Here is a 17,529-nt window from a genome sequence, read left to right on the forward strand (position 1 = left end):
AACGTCTATCGGCTCCAACGGACAAGACACTGAGTCTGCATTTTTCAGTGCTGTTTAACAGGGGATGGGAGATGGGGGTGGCGATTAGAGACCTGCCCCAAGGTCCCTCCTGCTCCCGCCACCCCGGGAGGACACACCGGCGACCTTGGTGGGCACCTGGGGCAGCCACCCAGTGCGCCCGCCTGCCTCAGGAGCGGCCCCGCCGGAGCCCCGGCCGGAGGGACCCTCCTCACCGGAGACTCCGCTGGGCCCAGCGTCCCCTCTCTGTCCCCGCCACAAGCCGCCCCGGGCGGGGGCGACGCGCCGCGCTCTCCCCTCGCCCCTCCGCTCCCGGTGGCGGCGGCTCAGTGCGCAGGCACGGAGCGGGAGCGAGCGGCGCTCCGGGCCGTACATAATACGTGGTGTCTGGGGCCGGCGCGGCGCAGAGCGGAGATGGGACCGGCGAGGGAGAGCCGCAGCTAGCGCCGCTGCGGTTGCTCAGCCGGCTGAGGGGAGCGGCGGGAGGGACAGGTAACCCCGGCCCGTGGCACCGGGCCTCTCCGCAAACTTCGGCCGCGCAGTTTGGCGGCGGGAAGGGGGGCTCCTCACGGGAGGCGTACGGCACCGAGCTTCCCGTGGGGAAAGTGGCGGCGGGGCATCGGCCGCCCGGCAGAAGGGATGGAGAGCTGTGTGCACTGCGGGACCTGCGGCTTTCGTCCCCCGGCCCGGGTGAGGGAGCATCCCGTGGGGGAGGCTGCTGCCGCCGGGGAGGGGGGTATGCGCGCAGCGCTGCGCTAGGGGGCGCCGCGGCCGGGCCGGCCTCTCTGCCTTCGGGGCCCCGGTAGGAGCGGCGGGCTGTAGGGTGAAGCGTGCCGGTGGGTAGCGGGGACCGGGATACCTGCCCAAGTGCGGGCACTGCGAGGTTCTTTCGCCTCGCCCGGGAGACAGTTGATGGAGAGCGTGTACCGCCCGGCCGGAGCAGCGTCCTGCTCTCCGGTCTGCGCGGCCGTTGGCGACTGCCGCTGGCCCCTGCGCCCCCCTTTGGGCCTTGTCCCCGCACAGGGGAGGCCCCACTGGCTCCCCGGTGGACGACAGCAGCGCAGGAGTCGCCCCGGTAGGCAGCCGGGCAGCCCAGGCTCCCTCAGGGAGCAGCGGCAGCAGCTCGTCCCTCTCCCCCAGCCCCGGCGAGGCCGGAGCCGCGGCCACAGGAAGGCTCGCTTCGGGCGTGATGGACACAGCTCAGGGTGAGCCTGAGCACGGCCTGGGCCAGCGTCTGGCCTGGGGAGGTGCCGGAGGCTGGTGTGACAGGGGTCTGAGGTATCAAAAGGACCATCTCGGAGGCTGCGGTCAAAGGGAGGTTATTTATTCCAGTGTTCACTCTTCCAGGGAACTTGTTTTCGGTAGGAAACACGGCCCTCTGAACAGAAGGGTCCAGGTATGTAAATCTGGAGAGGGGGACTTCACCTATGCAAACCCATCAGCATCTGTGGCTTACATCTAGTGCTGTGTGTCACAGAGCAATGGCACAACCTCGTTTGCTTCTGCCGGCCTTTCAGATGTCAATTTCTTACATATGTTTTAGGGTTTTTTAAAATGTGTCCAACCCTGCAATAGGAAAGCAAAGTAGCTGGGAAATGTATTGCGTGATTTTTCTTAGAGCTTGCTCATCTTTTAATCTGCCTGCTCACAAACCCAGTCACATCTCCCCAGATCAGTGGAGAATAGTAAAGCTCAAAGTAAACAGGACAAGCTTTTGCCATGGAAACAAAAGTTGCTAGGGGATGGATTGCTACTATGCAGTGGTGTGCTTTGAAGCTGTGATCATACATCCCACGTGTTCCTAGGCACCTCCGGTTTAGGCACAGAAGAACTTTTAATGATTAAACCACTGGATGCGTGTTCTGATCTTGTGTGTTACAGGGATTAGATAACTGTGACTCTCTGTTTAGCAAGTTGTCCAACATTTCAGCATTTAATTTCACAGCCATAAAGGTGAGACATGCAAATATACATCAACACTTAAGAGATCATAGCTACTGCAGTATTTATTCATCTGATGTAAGTTGATGGCTGTGACACATGTTTCCTTCTTATTTATGGAGAGCTGTTTACTCCCACCATAGTCTGACTGTGTCAGTTCCTCTGCCCCATCTGTAAGTAGCAAGAACACCAACATTATGTTTGCATTGCAGCTGAGAAGAGATACCATCTTAGGCCAAATTATCAGGCTGCTTCTGTGAGTCATATAGGGCTGGGAAGCTTTCTTCCCTTCTCTCTAGTGGACAAGATATTTTGCAAAAGATGGGAGATCAGTTATAAGTGGAAGAGTCTGAGCATAAGGAAAATGTTCAGTAGGACTAATATACAATACTTGAGAAGAATTAGTGATGTTGGCAGTCCTCTTTTTTTTCTTTCCATTTTAGAAGGTCATACTATTTGATGCTATCGAAAATCTTACAAGCAAAAGATCATTATTTTTGTTTTTACTCCATCTCTCAGCTCCTATTTATCATTTTTCTCATATGCCTGACCAAATCCACCTATTAGCATTTCAGATTGCTAAAGAATCAAGCTGTAATGTAAGTGATTCCAGGCTTTGTGGTTCCTATAGACAATTCTTCAAACTGTTAGTCAAGAGAAAGGAGGGCGTTTTGTTACTAAACCTACAGACAGTGCAGTGAATGCAAGATCATATTTATACAGTTTTCTGTCACATAACGTCAAGGGTTTTTTTAAATCGATTGCAATAACTTCAGTTGCAATGTGCCTTATCTGATTTCTGGAGTAACTAGAGAAGCTCTAAAATTATCTTCTGGCGGCAGCTGGAGTAACGCAAGTGAGCTTTGACGGGCCACACTATCTGGTCATGTTATGTCTGGTCCTCCCCTTTTTTGACCTTAGGGGGAAAAAGACTTCCTTTCTGCTTAAACAGGCTCCAAAAGTAGAATTACTTTAAGTGTTTGCACACAAGACTTTAGATTATGTACTTATATCCATACCACTTCTTTTTTTAGTTTTGTACCTCAAAATGTACCCACCAAGATCACTCATTCCTGAAGAGCAAAGGCCTGCAGAGCGTGAAATTTGGAGGCCCTAGCTGCTGTGAGCACGTCAGACCTTCCTTCCTTCCCTTTAAGTAAAATTGCTGTGGCAATCAGATGAGCTGCTTAAAGCTGATATAATTTGAGCTGTGACATTCAGATGCAAGTACTGATTAACAGTTCCCTTTGGACTAAGACTTTCTGAACTTCTTTAAAGACAAATCAGTCAATTTAAATAACATGGACCTGCTGCTCAAGTTTTTAGGGGCTAGTATTACTTTAATGAATTCCATAGCATCACACCTGTGAAGCAAGTTCACACCTGGGACCTGCATAATTAAATATAAATTTTGTGTGTTATGAGAACTTCCATGAAGTGGAAAGAGTGGGGAACATTGTTGGCAGTTTTCATAGCAGACAAAATTGTGGTTTTATTAAAATCAGCAGGAGTTGGACATTGACTTCTCTAAGGCAGCAGCGGTTTGCCACAGGTTTAATATTTTAATTTCACTCCCTTCAGTGAGCAGATCGGTGCTGTTATGACATTCCATCTTTTTCAGTTTTAATTATCCATATTTAAGTACAAGATATATACAGTTTCAGTCTGTCTGGGGCTTGTTTTGCCTGTTTCTCATGGCTATGAATGTTCTATCAGTGTTTAGTCCTGTGTTTCAAAAGCTTGGTAAAAAAAATAATTGAAAAACCTTACCTAGTTCCCAGTTCTTGAGGCTGCAAACCCTATCAAATTCATAGAAGCAGTCTGCATGAGAAGCAATGTGAGCCCTTTGGGGATGCTGGATTTTATTAGAATCGTAGAATAGTGAAGGTTGGAAAAGACCTTAAGATCATCAAGTTCCAACCCCTCTGCTATGGGCAGAGACACCTCAAACTAAACCATGTCACCCAAGGCTCTGTCCAGCCTGGCCTTGAACACCACCAGAGATGGAGCATTCACAAGTTCTTTGGGCAACCCATTCTAGTGCCTCACCACCCTTACAGTAAAGAACTTCCTCCTTATATCCAATCTAAACTTGCCCTGTTTAAGTTTGAACCCATTACCCCCTGTCCTATTACTGCAGTCTCTAATGAAAGAGTCCCTCCCTAGCATGCCTATAGGCCCCCTTCAGATACTGGAAGGCTGCTATGAGGTCTTGATGCAGCCTTCTCTTCTCCAGGCTGAACAGCCCCAACTTTCTCAGCCTGTCTTCATACGGGAGGTGCTCCAGTCCCCCGATCATCCTCGTGGCCCTCCTTTGGACTTGTTCCAACAGTTCCATGTCCTTTTTATGTTGAGGACACCAGAACTGCACACAGTACTCCAAGTGGGGTCTCACAAGCGCAGAGTAGAGGGGCAGGATCACCACCTTCAACCTGCTGGTCACAGAATCACAGAATCCTAAGGGTTGGAAGGGACCTCAAAAGATCATCATCAAACCCTCCTGAAAGAGCAGGGTAACCGGGAGTACACCACACAGGAACTTGTCCAGGCGGGCCTTGAATATCTCCAACGTAGGAGACTCCACAACCCCCCTGGGCAAACTGTTCCAGTGATCTATCACTCTCACAGTAAAGAAATTTTTCCTGATGTTCACATGGAACCTCCTATGCTCCAGTTTACACCCATTGCCCTTTGTCCTATCACTGGACATCACTGAAAAAAACCTAGCTCCATCATCCTGACACTCACCCTTTACATATTTGTAAACATTGATGAGGTCACCTCTCAGTCTCCTCCAAGCTAAAGAGTCCCAGCTCCCTCAGCCTCTCCTCATAAGAGAGATGTTCCATTCCCTTAAATGGTCACGCTCCTTTTGATGCAGCCCAGGATACGGTTGGCTTTCTGGGCTGCGAGCACACACTGCCAGCTCATGTTCATCTTCTTATTGACCCCCCCAGGGCCTTCTCCGCAGGGCTGCTCTCTATCTCTTCTCCACCCAACCTGTAGCTGTGCCTGGGGTTGCTCCCACCCAGGTGTCGGACGTCACCTGATATATTCTGCTTTTCTCAGTCTGCATAGAAACGTAATAGCATGCTGGTACAAAAGATGGGGTGTGGGCACCCTGCATATGGAAGGCACTGTTCCCTTCAGCACCTTTAGGCTGTGCTGTGCCAAGACACTGAGTGCCTTGGGTTCTCTTGAGCTGGATCACTGCATGCAACTTTACCAGGCCCATTTTTTTGTTTGGAAAAACATGAAGGAAATGTCTCTCCTGGGATGCTTTTCTTCGTGTCAGCTGGGGAGTTTCTAGTTTTCCTCTCCTGCCACATCACTATTAATCTGTTTTGCATGAAACATCTCATTGCAGGTAGGAAGGATGAGCTCCTATGCTGACATCTGTGGGTCCAAGCATGCACAGGGAGGCACTGAGGGAGGGTACCAACGCTATGGAGTTCGGTCCTACCTGCATCAGTTCTATGAAGACTGCACAGCTTCGATTTGGGAGTATGAGGATGATTTTCAGATCCAGAGATCGCCTAGCAGGTGGAGCTCTACGTTCTGGAAGGTACTGCATGTTGCTGTTTACTGGCATTAGAAACTCACACTGCAGTACTTTCTCATGTAACTCATGAGTTAAGTTACATGGGAAAATAACTAAGGCCTTCTGTTGCTCAGTTTTCCCTGATGATTGAGTTACAATCTCTCTGAAAGCAGGGTGCTCTTACCAAGGTGAATCAATTTTCAAGGGAGTTCTAGGGTCTTTGAATCCTCTAATTTCTGTGTCACAAGGAGCCATATCACTGAAACATCACAGTGTTGCCTGGGAAATTCCACACATAGCTTGAAAGTGTAGTTTACCTTTGGTCTGCACCCACAGTAGTCCTGCCAAACTACTGGGAGTAGGACTGGTAGGTTAACAGCAGTAACTCTAGGACTGCGTGACTTAGGGATCAAGAAAACTGCAAGGTCTCTGTTAAGGTCAGGGAACTTGACAGAACTGGAGAACATCAGAGGCTGGAAGGGGCCCATGAGGCCATCTAATTCAACCCCTCTGCTCTGATGGTAGGGGCATTCTGTGCAACCCAGATTTTGCACTTTACACTTGAAATGTGCTAGAAATAGTCTGTGATCTGTTCATAGCAATAGCAACTTCCTTCTGATCTCTGTGAAGGAATTTCATGGTGTAAAAGCAAGCGGTGAATATGACACTGTGATTATATGACTGTCAGCAGGGATTGAAATGTTGGTCCTAACCACCACCTAAAACTAAAGAAATCTGTCACACAGCACCGGGCTTAAACTGTGATCCTGTATGTGATAGAGCCTTTGGACGTGAAATGCTCTTTGGATGTATAAATGCATGTTCCATTGTTTCCAGAAATGTAAATGCTGAATTAAAGTTGTAAAAAGGCAGTTTCTCCATATATTCTACTTCTGGTAGTGTCACATAATGACCTGAAAGAAAAATATCATCCTTCTTCTGGAAGAGAAAACTCTACATGCAAGACACTGTGAAAGCTAGATGCCTTCTAGGACCACTTACCTGTAAAAAACTGGAAATTCATATTAATTTGTTTTGTTTCTTTGTTTTCCAGGTCGGACTCATCTCTGGGACAGCTTTTATGCTCATAGGTTTAACGGTTCTTGTGGTGGGTTTTCTTGTGCCACCGAAAATCGAAGCTCTTGGGAAAGATGATTTTGTTGTGGTAGATACCCGTGCCATTCAGTTTAATGGGTCCCTTGATATATGCAAGCTGGCAGGAGCAATCCTGTTTTGCGTTGGAGGGTCCAGCGTGGCAGTGTGTCTGCTGATGTCTGCTTTTGCTAAAAGTTACTCCAAAGAAGAAAAGTACCTCCAGCAGAGATTCAAAGAGAGAATAGCTGATATAAAAGCCCATGCAAACCCAGTCACAAAAGCTCCAGCACCAGGAGAATCAAAGATACCTGTCACTTTGTCCAAAGTTCAAAATGTCCAACCTCTATCTGAAACCTGACCCTTCCCTTAGGTTTTGTTTCTCACCTGTAGATCACTTTAACTGGAAAATATCAGCCGTTGTTGGCATATGTGCTAGTCGATTACAACATCCAGTGCTCTGCTATACAAACACACAGCTGAGAGGGAAGCTGCTCCAATACAAATTTAGGATGGGGAAAAGGGAAATGATGTGATTAGATCTGTGACCAGTATATTCAGTGTATTTGAACATTTTAATCTGTGTTGAACCAGTAAATCCTTGCAACGACAATTAGGTGTTTAGCTTATCAGATTGCATCCCTGGAAAACATAGGGTGCATTTACAACAGCTGTACCGAGAACACCCCACATCCCACTGTTTCAAGTTTAGATGAGCTGGCTTTTTGTTTAAGTTTCTTCTTGCCAGTAAAATACTGTTTAGTCTTAACTTTAGCTCCTGGTTCTGCTGTCTGGGAAGCAAAGATTCTGCCCTTGTAATTTGCACTTGTCCTCCTGCCATTCTACAGCCTTCATCAAAGTAATACTGCCCAGGTAAAACACATGGCAATGAGTGCCCTTAATGTGATCCTGGTGCATCTCACTTCCCAGTGATGTTACTTTCTGGGAAGGGCAAGTTATACTTGATCCCAAGTTACAATTAACCTGTGCGTAACTGCCACTTCTGTCTTGTTTATTGCCGTATTAACAAAAATAAATAGAAGGAATTCATATGGAAGGAGGAATATGTACTTGTGTATCTTTTGTTTGATATTGTTTCATTGTGTTGTGTTATGTTTGAAGCTCATACAATGTTTTCTTTTTGGATGGGTATGGATTACTAAACGTGGTTTGACATGCCCAGGCCTCATATTCTGTCAGTACATTGATGCCATGTTAGATGACCTTAACACACTTATCTAAAGGCATTTTGAAATGCTGTTTATATTTTTATAGAGGATAGAAAAAGTTATGCTTAATCAGATACATTTGTGTAAATGCTAACTTGAAGACTTGTCCTTTCATGGAAGACCCTCAGTTATTTTCCCACACAGGGCAATTATTTCACTGTCTTAATCTATGGATTTAAATTAAACCGTATAAAGAAAGATGTGACATTTGTACTCTCTGACAATATGTGCCACCTTATAGTTCTGTCTATTTTTTGAATGGATTGAATAAAACTCTTGGCGTGAGCCAGTGATGGATTTTGTGAAAAGTCTCTTTCTTATCAAACAGGTTTCTCTATAAATTTAGTAAGATATTTTGAAAGGAGAAATCAGTAGTTCAAACTCAGAGTCTCTTAATGCAGTCTGTGTTTTCAGCTTTCATAGGTGAGGAAATCGCATTGGTGCTCAATCAAAAAGATTCCAGTGCACTAACAAAGGTACGTGGTAACATCTATGCTCTTTCCCTTCCTCTTTCCCACAGTTTGTGGGCTGTGACTTGGTTCATACTTCCACACCTTAAATAGACCAGAACATACATGTTTTGGGAGTTTCAGCTGAATCTGCAATAATTATCGTGGCTGACAGCAGCAGAAGTAAAATTTTCTTCTTCAAAGAAAGTGCCTGTCTTAGCAACTCGATGGCAGTGTACAGGCATTAGCACTGAAAGAGGGACAATCAAGAGCTTGCCACATGCACATGATTACAGAGAATGAAACAAAGTGAGTTTTGGGGCGTCCAACAACTCACTGGCACCCATACATTAGAAGTGCAAAAGCACATTGCACCTGATGCTTAAAAATAATACTGTAATCTCGGGGGAGAAGCAGATCAAGCAGTGCTAAACAGGAAAAGATGAGGAAATGGGTAAGTTAGGAGCTCTGCAATATTTACAAAGCAAGCCAGCAAGAAGAGGGGTGGTGAGTAATGATTCCTCACAAGGCATGTGGCAGGGCTGGGACACGGGGGACAGGTTGTCACTGCTGCCATTCGTTAGTTATTCCAGACAGAGAGTCCTCAGCACTTGCTTTTCAGGCTGAGAGGATTTGTGTTTACCGTGATGAGCTTTCATGGCTGCCTGGCTATCGGTGTGTGGGCAGCAGAGTCAAGCTGCCCTGACCTTTCCGATGGAGAGCTTTGAATTAAAAACCGTCCATGGCGGAAGTGTGACATTTTCAGTTCTACAGTGAAGTTCACTGAAAGAGATGAGAGTGCTGGCTCCTGTAGCTATTACTGAGTCCCTTCTCTCCACCTACCTTTTCTCAACACCACTGGAAGTTTGAATGAAAATCCTGCTGGAAAAGAAAGCAGAGGTTAGGTTTGGTTACCCAAAGTAGCTATATGGGTATACAGTCCTTCTTAAAACATACCCCACAGGTAGATACACACATGCAAGCATCGCCGTATCTTTGTCCAGAGGATGGCTGGCCTAATAGAGCTGATGCAAGCCAGGCACTCTGTCACATTGTGCATCGCTCCTGCAAAACTGAACATGCTTTGGCAGTATGAGAGAGGATGAGTCACGGCATGGCATTACCCAGGTGTTAGGGGAAAAAAAACATTGAGGAACTTACTGAAGCTTGCTGGGATAGGAAATGGGTTTGGAATTTAGCAGCAGCAGCAAAGCTGGTAATGCTGTCATGGCTAACATTGCCACACGTTTCATCTCACTAAATCGTGTTTCAGTTGCTTAGAGCTTTTCCACAATAGAGACCTCCAGAGGCTGCAGTCCTTCACAGCAGAGAATCAGTGCCTCACAGGGCTTTTGTAGAAATACTAAGCAGAAAATTACTCTGTTGCTATTAAGAAGCTGGAAAGATTAAGACATTGTAGAAACATTTTCAAGATCCATTTCCTTGTAGTGTTTTAACACCTTCACCCTTTGGTGCAGGAACTGAAGCATCAGCAGAAGAGCGGCAGAGATATGCTTTTTGCTGTTCTCATTGAAAGAACCTATGGTACAGCCTCCAGCTGAGGAGCAGTGAGGGGCAGTTAAGCTCCCTGGGTTCTTTCAAGTGAAGCTGAGGGCAGTCTGTCCCTGCACATATCATTCCCCTATCATGCATCTTTTTCCCCTTGCAGTGCATGTTCCACCCCAGCACTGCCCGTGACTTCACCTCCCAGCACTGACTGCCATCACCTTTCCAAAGAGCACAAAATAAAATACAGCTTAAGGACCCAAGCTGTTTTTTTTCCAACCCTCTGACCTCCCTGCTCAAGAGTCTTTAATTTTCTTCACATTCACCTTATTTCTTTTCCCTCTTCTAGTCTTTTTTTGGCTTAAAATTACAATGCAACCCCTCTTAGCCCAACACCATTTTCTCTGCAACTGTGGTAAAAGAAATCACATTTTTAGTCAAAGTGGTAATCACCAACTTCATTTTGGTGGATAGATGTTCTGAAGATTAGGTCTGCTTCCCCCACCACACTGTACAGATAAGGCTTCTCTTCAGCATCTGTTCTGTCCTTCCCCCTCCAGGCTGTCTTGACACCTTTATTTTCCATTTGTTTCCAGTGCACAGTGAATCACAGGCAAAGGCACAGATGCAGAAACATTCCCTCCTCCCAAGCTGCCTATAAGCAGATTTAATTCCCAGTTTCTGCCACAGCCTCAGCCTGCCATTTCCACATATGAGAGTTCTAATCATGCGTGAGTGCAAGAAAACAGCTCTTCATGAAAGCAGCAGCAGTGTGGGGAAGGCTGCAGCATCCTCATCAGCGGCCGTCAGAGAGAGAGGTTTGGTAGGGAGAGAGCAGCAGCAGAACCTGCACACCCGGGAGCCTGTTTAGCCCCCAAGAACATGAGATCCAAGGGAGGAAGCAAAAGACTGCAAGTACCTTAGTTGGATGCACTTTACCAGCAGCTTTCTATCAAAGGGCTAATAGCAGAATAAATTTGGAAAAATAAAGGAATTGGTACTTTGGCTCATTCAGCACTGACTGGTCGTCCTGCCATTACATAGCAGGCTGCCCTCTCAGCTCACTGTATGTTAGGGGCAGTGAGAGAGTATTATGCTTGCCGAGCAGACTTTGGAGGTATAGCCTCACTCCCTCCTCATCCCACCACTTTCACAGCTGAGAGAACTGGCATCCCCACAGAGCATTATCCTGCACTGGTCATTTGGGGTTAATGCCTACGTGCCACTTACAGAAATGATGAGTTTTGCCAGGTCATCCCTGTGGCACAATGTGTCCGAGGAATATCATGGCAAATGGGGAGACCCACATAGTCTCCTACTATTTCTATTACTTTGAGACCATGTGTGCTCCTTCTGGAGCCTTCTGATCTGTGGGCAAACAATCCATCCACTCCCTGATTTTTATTCAGCTCTTATCTGGATGAGTGGCAGACCACACAGTGAGCGTTTCCTGCATTAGTTCACTTGATATACATTAAGCAGGGCAAAGCTCAGTTTTGATGTCAGATAATTTACAGAGGGATTAGCATGAAAATAATCTCTGCATATTAACACTAGGTCAGGCAAATACTTCTAACATCCCTGTAGACAGAAGAGGCAGCATCAAGTAACTTACTGTTTTGTCTAATCATTTGCAGCTGTTTTTTGAAGGCCCGCTTTTTACATAATTTACCACTCACAGGCTTTTGCAAATAAAGGAGATCATTTTTAAACACTTGCTAATAAACCAGTCAGTTTAACTATGTACTAGATATGCTGCTCCAGCAATTTCAGCCTCAAGCCTTACAGCTTCAGGCTGTTGCCTAGCCAGAGACACCCCACAGCCTGAGGCTAGGAGGACGTGTTCTTCAGCAGGAGAACACATAGAAGGCCTTCATTTCCCTGCTTCTGCTCACCTAATGACTTCAGCATCTGCTGCCCTTTCTCTCCCTGACACTGTAAGGAACTTCGAGCCCTGATATTTCCTTCCTAAGCCTCCCTGTCTATTTTCAGGACAGCAGCAGGGGTGAAGCAAGAGGGACGCCTGCCCCAGGCATGTCTTGGAGTGGGTGCAAAATGAGCCTGCCTGACATGGTGACAGAGGGGAGGCAGCACAGACAGGAAGGAGATGAAGAGGGGCTTTTGAAAATCCATTAACCATAATCATGAGTCTACATGTTCTTGACATACAGAACTGTGAATCATTTTATAGAGAATTAGATTCCTTCTAGATTATACCAAACGAGATTTTTTAAACCGTTTTAGGATTAGAGAGTAGAAGCTTTCAACTAATAACACCTGTATTTTGAATAAATTTTGGTCCCATTTTGAACAAGGGAAAAGTATAGCTGAATGAGAGATTTATTTATAAAATTACAAATAATAGAGCTGTAGATGACTGCAAGAAAAATATTAATATTTAAAGGCATTCTTAGTAACCGCATAGGTTATTGGAAGTCTGCCTACTGTTTCCAAATACCCCTTTGTTTAAATCAGATGTTCCCAGCTCTGTAGCTGGTACTAAACACCCTTGAGAGTTTTGGTATCACATGCTGTAGTAAATGTGTTCCACTTTCTGTCTTGAATTTTCCAAATCCTGTCCACTGCTTTATGACCAACATAGCTCACACTCGGTTCTAGGCTGCTATTTCTGTTTTACTTCAGGGGTCCAATTCTGAGCTTGGCTCAGCAAAGCACCAAAATATGCAATAACTTAAAAAGACATGTCACCCTTTTTATGAGGTTAGTTATGACTAGATTTAGCTATGTTTTCTTTTATAATTATAGCAAATTTCAGCTACAATCAATAACATTTTCTCCCATCACTAACAATATAACAAGTTTAGATTATAGTATATGCACATTATTTATATGTGCAGTATGTGTGGACACACAGCAAATGCATTGTTAGAGTGTTCACACACATGCCTGTAAGTTAAAGCATACAAATATGCACGTTCAGGATAATCTAAAGATAGTGGACAGCTTCATTACCTATTGCACTGTAAAGCACTTCTTTTGATTAAAATTTAAATTGAAGGCTATTGGCCACCCAAAACCACACATCCTTGAGCTGCATCCATTAAATAATTCTGATTGCTACTACTTAATAAATACACCCTTCCTCAAGATACTTCATTTTGTACTTGTATTTATTATATAATGCTTATTTTAATGTACCTTTTGGATAATCAATCAAAGTACTCAAGCGACAATTCTTTCCCCGTATTTTCAAGTAATCAGAATATTTACACTTACTCTTTTTCTTCTGCGCGCACAACTATTTTTCTTTACCCCAGATGAGACTGAGCAGGGATTATATTTTCTTTATTTTTACCCATTTCTTTCTGGAAACTAACTGTATTTTGACTCTGATATGTTAAAGCACCAAAGCATTAGATAAAATTCAATGAAAACTGCAGTCCCAGGGGATTTAAGCATATGCTTTAATGCTTTACTGAAATTGGGCATTTCAGCAGGGAGATATCTAGAAGTTCTGGTAGTTTTCTCAAGTATTGCCAGTGAACAGATAAAACTCACATTACTTACTCAGTACCAGCTCAACAGTATACACATAACAGTAATCCAGTCCTAACCTGAACTATGTCTTTTTAAAAACCAGTGGCCAATTTAACTGAGCTGTTATTCTCAGATTTGTAACTTAGATTTATAGTTATGTAATAGCTAAATTATCAGCATATTTCCTTTCACAGCTGCAACATGAAAACTAAAATATCTGACTTTTTTTTGAAAGTTCTAGTTATGAGAGAATCCTATCAGCTGCAAAATCACTAGGTTTATAAAGCCAGTCACCCAAAGATAGACTTAGCATAACAGGTCTTGATATGAGACAAAACACAAGAATATCAGTACGATAGTTCTCTTTAATAGCAAATTCTTTTGAAAAATAAAACCAAAACAAGAAAACAAGTCTTAAAAAACCCCTCAGAAATGTTGCATATAAGCTTAATAAAATAACATTATATAAGCTTAACAAAATAATGCAGTTCTCATGTAAAACCGAGTTAAGGCATCACACACACCAAATGAAAACACAAGAAATATTAGCAAGACTATCTTAGAATCATAGAATGGTTTTGGCTGGAAAGGACCTTATGATCATCAAGTTCCAAACCCCCTGCCATGGGCAGGGATGCCGCACACTAAACAATGTCACCCAAGACTCTGTCCAACCTGACCAGGGATGGAGCATTCACAGCCTCCTTGGGCAACCCATTCCAGTGCCTCACCACCCTAACAAGAAAGAATTTCCTCCTTATATCCAATCTAAACTTCCCCTGTTTAAGTTTTAACCCATTACCCCTTGTCCTATCACTACAGTCCCTAATGAAGAGTCCCTCCCCAGCATCCTTACAGGCCCCCTTCAGATACTGGAAGGCTGCTATGAGGTCTCCACGCAGCCTTCTCTTCTCCAGGCTGAACAGCCCCAACTTTCTCAGCCTGTCTTCATACGGGAGGTGCTCCAGTCCCCTGATCATCCTCGTGGCCCTCCTCTGGACTTGTTCCAACAGTTCCATGTCCTTTTTATGTTGAGGACACCAGAACTGCACACAATACTCCAAGTGGGGCCTCACGAGAGCAGAGTAGAGGGGCAGGATCACCTCCTTCAACCTGCTGGTCACGCTCCTTTTGATGCAGCTCAGGATACGGTTGGATTTCTGGGCTGCAAGCACACACTGCAGCTGGCTCATGTTCATTTTCTCATCAACCAACACCCCCAAGTCCTTCTCCACAGGGGTGCTCTGAATCTCTTCTCTGCCCAACCTGTAGCTGTGCCTGGGATTGCTCCGACCCAGGTGCAGGACCTTGCACTTGTCATGGTTAAACTTCATGAGGTTGGCATCAGCCCACCTCACAAGCGTGTCAGGGTCCCTCTGGATGGCATTCCTTCCCTCCAGGGTATCAACCAAACCACACAGCTTGGTGTCATCGGCAAACTTGCTGAGGGCGCACTCAATCCCCCTGTCCATGTCACCAGCAAAGATGTTAAACAAGACCGGTCCCAACACCGATCCCTGAGGGACACCACTCATTACTGGTCTCCAGCCGGACATTGAGCCATTGACCACAACTCTTTGTGTGCGGCCATCCAGCCAGTTCTGGACCAAGTGGTCCACCTATCAAATTGATATCTCTCCAATTTAGAGACAAGGATGTCATGCAGGACAGTGTCGAACGCTTTGCACAAATCCAGGTAGATGACGTCAACAGCTCTACCCGTGTCCATTAGTTCTGTAGTCCCATCATAGAAGGCCACCAAATTGGTCAGGCAGGATTTCCCCTTAGTGAAGCCATGCTGGCTGTCACCAAGCACCTTGTTGATTTTCATGTGCCTCAGAGTGCCTTCCAGGAGAATCTGCTCCAAGATTTTGCCAGGCACAGAGGTGAGACTGACTGGTCTGTAATTCCCCAGGTCATCCATTTTCCCCTTCTTGAAAATGGGGGTTATATTTCCCTTTTTCCAGTCATTGGGAACTTCACCTGACTGCCATGATTTCTCAAACATGATGTCCAGTGGCTTCACAACTTCATTTGCCAGCTCCTTCAGGACCCGCAGATGGATTTCATCAGGCCCCATGGACTTGTGCACATTCAGGTTCTTAAGATGATCTCAAACCTGATCCTCTCCTACAGTGGGCCTAAGGTCTTTATTCTCACAGTCCCTGCGTCTGCCTTCCAAGACTTCTTGCTTAATTTCTTTTTTAACATAAGCATTGTTTTTTACGGTTAAACTGTTTTTTCTATACAAAAGAACCTGATACAAGATTCATGTTGTCAGTGTTGTAAAGGTGAACAATAAAATGGTTATATCTCTATTTCCAAGAAGTCTGATTAGCTGTTCCAAAGAAATATATACTTTCTTTCTTACAACAAAACAGAGGGGAGAACATTTAAAAAGCTGAATAACACTCATAGGGATTTCATGTTCCCATGAAAGAAATCGATCCCATTATACTTCCCTAGAATTTAGTTTCAGCTTTTAAATTACTCTTATTGATATCTTTAAGACTTTTAAGCACAGAAGATACTGAACACTTGGGGAAAAGGGAAGAAATGACAGAAACTGTTGGCAGACAGAATAAATAGAAACCAAAAGGAGAAGAGAATCATCATGCAAATCCATCAGTTTCTTCAAAATATTGTTTCTAGGTACAACATTTTGAGGCAAATGTTCTCCAAATTAATTATCTCCATCAGATATTTTTGGGTGTTGAATTAACTTAAAATTTCTGAGGATGAAGAACATCTCAGAGGTTGCTGATGTCTTAATCTGCAATAAAATGACAACAAGAAGAGTCCTGTATTTGGTACACCATTAACTGCTAGTGAAAAGCCCATTCAGAGTAATGTCAGTACAAGATTACTGTTGTTTGTCTTGATTCAGCAACACATTTAAGACCATGCTTACTCATGAATAGCTAATAAGCATATGAGCTATTCAGCTTAAAGTGAGCAGAGATGCAGCATTAGTCAGTCTCCTAGGTCAGCTTTGCACAGAAGTGTCAGCAGGTAAATTCTCCTAAGCTCCCTGAGGAGACAGAGCTGCCTTCTCTGACTGGTTAAGTATTGTTTGAGAGTTTTAATGCTACTGCATATTATTATTCCAGTACGGGATTAACTATAAAGGTACCTAGGGATTTCTTTCATTTTTCCCTTACTAGAACATACAATTATTTTATTCATAATGTTTCTGTTTTTTTTCTGAGGTGTTGGTTGGTTTTTACTTCTGCATAACTTTAAATGTCTTCTTAAACCCCAGTGAAATCAAGATATTTGAGCATAGGCTTAACTGCTGTATCAAATGAAGCATGCACACATGCTTAAGATTTTGGCTAAACTAGGAGCTTATTTTGAACTGATCACAAACGCAATATTCCCTCAGATCTTTCTCAGACAGTTCAACAAAGGAGACACGAATCATAGGCAGTTCAGAGATGCCATACGACAGACTTTTCTTACCCTGTTCCTATTGGTTTTGACATTATATTTTTTATACTTATATTGCCAATACTTAGAAACATGCTGAAGGACCTCTATGTGTTTCTATTCCATTGGAAAAATATATTCAATAGTTATTGGAAATATATTCAACTTTTTCTGCTGAAAAAGAGAAGATGTATGGATGAATTTCAGTTATGAAGAATGGTTCTTCACATTCCTCAAAGTGCTTCAAGTTCAATTTGTTCATAAACGTAATTTTTGTCTTAATGGCATGAAATCAACAAAAATGACATTTAGCTTCTGATAGTAATAATTTATCAGCATTAATGATATGGAAACTCATTATTTCTTTTGTATAATTAATGAAATTATGCTCAGGGCTGCGTTTCTATAAAATACAAATTATCCTCATTGCTAATAGAGAAACAATAAGAGTAACAGAATTGGTGTCATTAAGAGAACTAATACTGTGGGTCAATGCCTTATTTACTAATGCAAATTAAGCCACAGCCGATAAGGAGCCAGCTTACTCCAAAAGATGATGACACACTTTCAACCATTAAGGCTACATAAAGGATTCATAAATGCAGCAATTGTTGCCGATTTTTACAGAAAACTGGAGGGCTCATCCTAATGTATTTCATATTTAAATGGCTCCATTGATAGGAATGGTTTCATGGTAATTTCAGTCTGAATTCAGGCCTATTCTCCTACTTTTTTTTTTCCCACTAATAAATTAAGTTTCACACAGTACTGGATTACAAATCTACCGAAACTCAACTTTAAACTAATCTGCTAAATACTTTTCTTC

At 44.1% G+C, this 17,529-nt stretch overlaps 1 protein-coding gene and 1 long non-coding RNA gene across 2 annotated transcripts; one reads left to right on the top strand and one right to left on the bottom strand.

Moving 5' to 3' along the window:
* The first annotated feature begins 249 nt into the window (after nucleotides 1-249).
* On the top strand, nucleotides 250-8,118 carry NRSN1 (neurensin 1). Its single transcript, XM_061449584.1, has 3 exons — nucleotides 250-510; nucleotides 5,327-5,524; nucleotides 6,555-8,118. The coding sequence occupies exons 2-3, from the start codon at nucleotides 5,336-5,338 to the stop codon at nucleotides 6,951-6,953; spliced, it is 588 nt and encodes a 195-aa protein (XP_061305568.1). The 5' UTR covers nucleotides 250-510; nucleotides 5,327-5,335; the 3' UTR covers nucleotides 6,954-8,118.
* On the bottom strand, nucleotides 1,322-1,702 carry LOC133266435 (uncharacterized). Its single transcript, XR_009742408.1, has 2 exons — nucleotides 1,475-1,702; nucleotides 1,322-1,394 (listed from the first exon to the last, which is right to left on the bottom strand). It is a non-coding gene; the product is annotated as an uncharacterized LOC133266435 (long non-coding RNA).
* Nucleotides 8,119-17,529: the final 9,411 nt, after the last annotated feature.

This window comes from Pezoporus flaviventris, unplaced genomic scaffold (genome assembly GCF_033815535.1).
Source record: "Pezoporus flaviventris isolate CSIRO_AGI_PZ_B2104156 unplaced genomic scaffold, CSIRO_AGI_Pfla_v1 ptg000007l, whole genome shotgun sequence".
Lineage (NCBI taxonomy): Eukaryota > Metazoa > Chordata > Aves > Psittaciformes > Psittacidae > Pezoporus > Pezoporus flaviventris.